This window comes from Gossypium hirsutum, chromosome A07, assembly GCF_007990345.1.
Source record: "Gossypium hirsutum isolate 1008001.06 chromosome A07, Gossypium_hirsutum_v2.1, whole genome shotgun sequence".
NCBI classification, from domain to species: domain Eukaryota; kingdom Viridiplantae; phylum Streptophyta; class Magnoliopsida; order Malvales; family Malvaceae; genus Gossypium; species Gossypium hirsutum.
The window spans coordinates 86893774-86898794 of record NC_053430.1 but is presented as its reverse complement, the minus strand read 5'-3'; the positions used below and the strand labels follow the sequence as shown (position 1 = coordinate 86898794).

General features: G+C 31.7%; 1 protein-coding gene across 1 annotated transcript; it reads left to right on the top strand.

Moving 5' to 3' along the window:
• The first annotated feature begins 832 nt into the window (after window positions 1-832).
• On the top strand, window positions 833-4427 carry LOC107955644 (uncharacterized). Its single transcript, XM_041116538.1, has 5 exons — window positions 833-1036; window positions 2104-2279; window positions 3962-4087; window positions 4177-4253; window positions 4374-4427. The coding sequence occupies exons 2-4, from the start codon at window positions 2117-2119 to the stop codon at window positions 4251-4253; spliced, it is 366 nt and encodes a 121-aa protein (XP_040972472.1). The 5' UTR covers window positions 833-1036; window positions 2104-2116; the 3' UTR covers window positions 4374-4427.
• Window positions 4428-5021: the final 594 nt, after the last annotated feature.

Below are 5021 nucleotides of genomic sequence, written 5' to 3'. Positions count from 1 at the left end.
AGGGTTTCAGAAAGTTGAAGTTGAGTGTGATAATACTTTGTTGGTTGAATTACTTTTGTCTGGTGGATGAGCTAGTAATAGTTTAGTGGAATTATGGCTGTTACATCAAGTTTTGCATCGAAAATGGGAGATTTGTATCTGACATTCCCGAAAACTTTTAATGGTGTTGCTAATCACATGACTAAAAATGCTGATACATGTAGCTCTTTGATACGTTTATTTAGATCCCCACTGGCTTCGATCATGAACTTGTTGGGAAGAGATCGCAACATGTCTATTTACTCTTGATTATGGTTTTATCCAATGTAATCACTTAATGTTGTCATTTTCTACCAAAAAAAAACTTAAAAAAAAGATTGATGTTTTAGTGTTTTTTAAATTGTTTCTTTTAATAAATTTTATGTAAAGTATAGAAAGATAAAGACATTCTATAATAATATCTATTATCAATTTTTTTAAAATTTTTAATATTCTTGCACTCTGAATTGGTATTGAGTTGATAAGTGGCATCAATCAAATCATAAACTTAAATAATATTGATTATGGCACATTCACAATAGAGGTGTACATGGGCCGGGCGGCCCGGCCCGGCCCGAAGGCCTGCCCAAAAAATTGGAGGGTTTGGGTAAAAATATAGGCCAAAAAAATGGGCTTGGACAAAAAACGAGGCCCGTTTAAAAAACGGGCCGGGCCTCAGGTAAGATTTTTTTGGCCCGGGCTCGACCCGGCCTGAATATAATATTATATTTTTTTTCCTTTTTTATTTTTAAGTTTAAGTAACTTTACTGTTTTTTTTTTCATTTTCGTTTAATTCCTCCTGTAGTCCTGTTGCTGCCTTCCTCTTTTTATTCCCATTTCTAAACAAATCCCTAGCTCACCGATCACCACCACCTCCCCCGATCTAGTTGTCCGTCGGCCACCTCCAACTAGCCTGAAGCTCAGCGCAGCTCAGCGCAGCTCAGCTTCTTCATTTGATTGCAGTCTCGGTAGCTGATCCGGTAGTCTTTCAGCTTCTTCATTTGCTGTCTTCTTCAAGGTAAGCTTCTTCTACTTCTTCTTCACTGCTGCCATATCTCTTACTATAATTATTTTGGTGAAAATACTGAAGGAAAATAGATCAAATGAAATAAATAATGAACAAAAAATGGGTCTTATCTAAATCTGGAAATTTGTTTTCCATGTAATAATGTTGGAGTAAGTAAGAACAGAATAATGGAAAGTAAAATAAAAAATATATATACATATGCTATTCAACTTTCAAGTCACTGGACAGTACACACACAAATGTATTCTTATGTTTGCCAATTGCCAATTTGCCACGGGCCCCTTTCTCTTTTTCTCTTTATGTAAAATTTTTTCCCATATTTTATTTGATGTCTTTAAAACAAACACTCCTGGTTTAGTATTAATTTCCAAGAGGATGCATGACATATATTGGGTTTTATTAGACAACTTTGGGTTATCTTCAAGATAATTCAAAATATTATATCTAATTAAGAATATTTATATTTTTAAGAGAATATAAAATATTCTGATCTTTAGCATAAGCAATTTTTTTGGTATAATTTTCATTTTTAATTTTTTTTTATTTTACCTCGATCTATCGCACTTGTTATTACATCTTCAAAGGGCTTAAGCTATATTTCCTATAGACAATAGTAAAATCAGATCTGTTTTTACCAATTTTACCCCGAATATATGGAATTTTTTTTAAAAGTTAGTGATGGTTTCAGTAAATATATTGATTGGGTTAGTGTCCTTAATTCGATTTTTTTTAAACTTTGGATTGAGATTAGCTAGATGTGTTTCATATTTTTTATTGGATGATCTGTGTTTCTTACTATAATTATTTTGATTTAGTTGATTTTAGGCTCTCTTTTTTTGTGTTTTATAATTTCTTGATCTGTTTTTTGGTTGGACTGAACTAATTGGTTGGGGTTTCAATGAATTTTTACTTATTGCCAAACTATAGTTGATTTTGTTAGGCTTGTGGTAGATATTTAAATAAGATGAAGCCATTTGGCCTCAATTATAAATTGTATCATAATTATTAGATATTTTTAGTATGAAAATTAATAATCTTTTGGTTTATTTGGATTTCAGGACTTGAATTTTTATGACTATGGCTAGTTTGAACAGTTCTATACATGTGGACGATGGGTTTAATGAGTATGAAAGTGCTGCCAAACGTCAAAAGTCTACCACTTCAAAGGTGTGGGATGAAATGACAAAGCTTGAATGCGAGAACAAAAATGAATTGAAGGCACAATGTAATCACTGTAAGACTATCTTCTCTACTAAATCTTCTAGTGGAACCTCTCATTTAAGACGTCATCTAAATAGCTGTTTGAAAAAAGTTAATAAAGACATCAGTCAATACACCATAGCCACTCAACCATCATTAGGAGGTGTTCCATTTACAAAAAACTACAAGTTTGATGCTGATGAGTGTCGTAAAGCTGTTTCTACTTTTCTTGTGTGTGGCATGCATTCATTTAGGACAGTTGAAGAACTGGAATTTAGATACATAATGAGTATTGCTAGTCCTAATTCTAAGAATATAAGTAGATATACAGCTGCTAGGGATGTCCTAATGTATTATGCAAAAGAGAGAGATCGTGTTAAAGAAGAGTTGGCTAGAGCGCCTGGTTTAATTTGTCTAACATCTGATAATTGGAACTCAGAGCATACTAATGATGAATATATTTCAATTACTGCTCATTAGGTTGACGAAAATTGGAAGCTACAAAAGAGAATCATAAGGTTTAGAGCTTTATTTCCTCCGTATGATGGTTTGAACATAGCGGATGAACTTGTTTTATGTTTATCTCAATGGGGTATAGACAAGAAAATTTTTAGCATCACTTTGGATAATGCTTCTTATAATGATGTTATGGTTTCTAGTCTTAAAAATCGTTTTCGTGCGAATCGAGCTATTTTGTGTGATGGTGCTTTTTTTAAGTTAGATGTTGTGCACATATATTGAATCTTATAGTTAAAGCTGGTTTGGAACTTGCTAATGATGTTGTTGCTAAGATTCGAAATGGAATTAAGTACATAAAAAAGTCAGGAACTCGTAGGAAAAGATTTTATGATGTGGCCGACAAAAGTTTTCATTTGAATGTGACCAAAAAGTTACGTCAAGATGTCTGTGTGAGATGGAATTCTACTTATTTGATGCTTGAATCTTCTCTTTACTATAAAGATGTACTAGATTATTGGGGCCAACGGGATAAAGATTATCAATTATTTGCACTTTCTAACGAGGAGTAGAGAAATGTTGATATTCTTTGCAAATTTTTGAAAGTTTTTTATGATGTGACTTGTGTTTTTTCTGGTTCTAATTATCCAATGGCTAATCTTTATTTTAGAGGTGTTTGGAAGGTTCACAAGGTCTTGCTTGATACAGTTAAAGGTCCTTATTCATTTTTAACTCCAATGGTTAAGCAAATGCAAGAGAAATTTAATAAATATTGGGCTGAGTATTCATTGATATTGTCATGTGCGGCAATTTTAGATCCTCGTTACAAGTTGAATTATGTGCAGTATTGCTTTACTACAATATATGGTATTCATGCTTCAGATTTTGTTGAAACCATTCTTAGCAATCTTAGACTCTTGTTTGACGAGTATGTTAAGAAATCCAAATCCACATCTTCCTCTTTGGCTGGGAGTTCTAATGTTTCGGATAAAAATCCTGTTGATTCTAGTTTGGGTGAACACAATGTTAATAATGTTGATTTTGGAGGAGATTTTGATGTGAGTGATGATTATAAACGATATTTAAATGAATCTAGCACTAGGAGTGAAAAGTCACAGTTGGACATTTATTTGGAAGACCCGGAGCTTGAGTTGAATAGTCAAATAGATGTTTTGGATTATTGGAGTAAAAGTCCAGTTCGGTATAATAAGCTTTCATTATTGGCTCGTGATCTTTTGGCAATTCCAATATCAACTGTAGCTTCCGAATCGGCTTTTAGTATGGTTAAGAAAGTTATCACACCTTTGAGGAGTTCACTTAAGCCAAAAACGGTTCAAGCCGTTGTTTGCTTGGATGATTGGATGCGAGCTAAGGGATTTTCAACAGGTAATTATTATTCTCGTTTTATTGTTGTAATTTTATATTGCTTTTTTATCAATTTGATTATCTAATTATTTATTCTTATTTCATGTTAGAAATTGGTTGCAAGAACGATGAGGACGATGAGGACAACGAGGACGATGAGGACGATGTTTCTTCGATTGCTTTTTAGGTTACCTTCATTTCTAATTGTTGACAATTTAATTTAGCTTACAATTATATTTTGTTATAAAATTAAATACGTTATTTGGTTAATGTATAAATATTTTGGTTGGTTGATTATATTTTGCAGGTTTTTGGTGTTGTTGGTGATGCTGTTTTTTGTGCTGTTTTGTTATTGTTTGGGTGTTGTTTTGGTGCTATTTTGATGGTATTTTTGTGCTGTTTTGATGGTATTTTGGTGTTGTTTTGATGCTGTTTTTGTGCTATTTTACTGCTACTTTTTGTCGTGTTTTATTGTTCTTTTATAACTATTTATTATGTTATATGTTGTCGTTTTTAATATTATTTTGATATTGTAAAACTTTTGTTTTGTTATTAATTTGGTTATTATTTTAATTCTAATTTGTTTCAATTTCAATATAACTACTTTTTATTGTATTTTTAATTTATGTATTATTTTAAGAATTGTTTGTCTTGTTTTTTATTTGTTTTAATATTTATTTTTATGTTTTAAATGTATTTGAATTATTATTTTTTAAATTTTTTTATTTTATAAAAAAAGTAAAAAAAATATTCGGGCCTATCAATTTTTTCCCGGGCCTTGGAAGCGGGCCTAAATTTTTTTATGGGCCCGGCCCGAACCCAGCCCAGCCCAGCCCATGCACACCTCTAATTCACAATGTGAGCAACAAAAAAATTTGTGTAACAAATATATTTATAAAAATTAATAGAAATAATAAATTGCTATAAATAGTAAATGAGGTTTTTGTTGAATGGT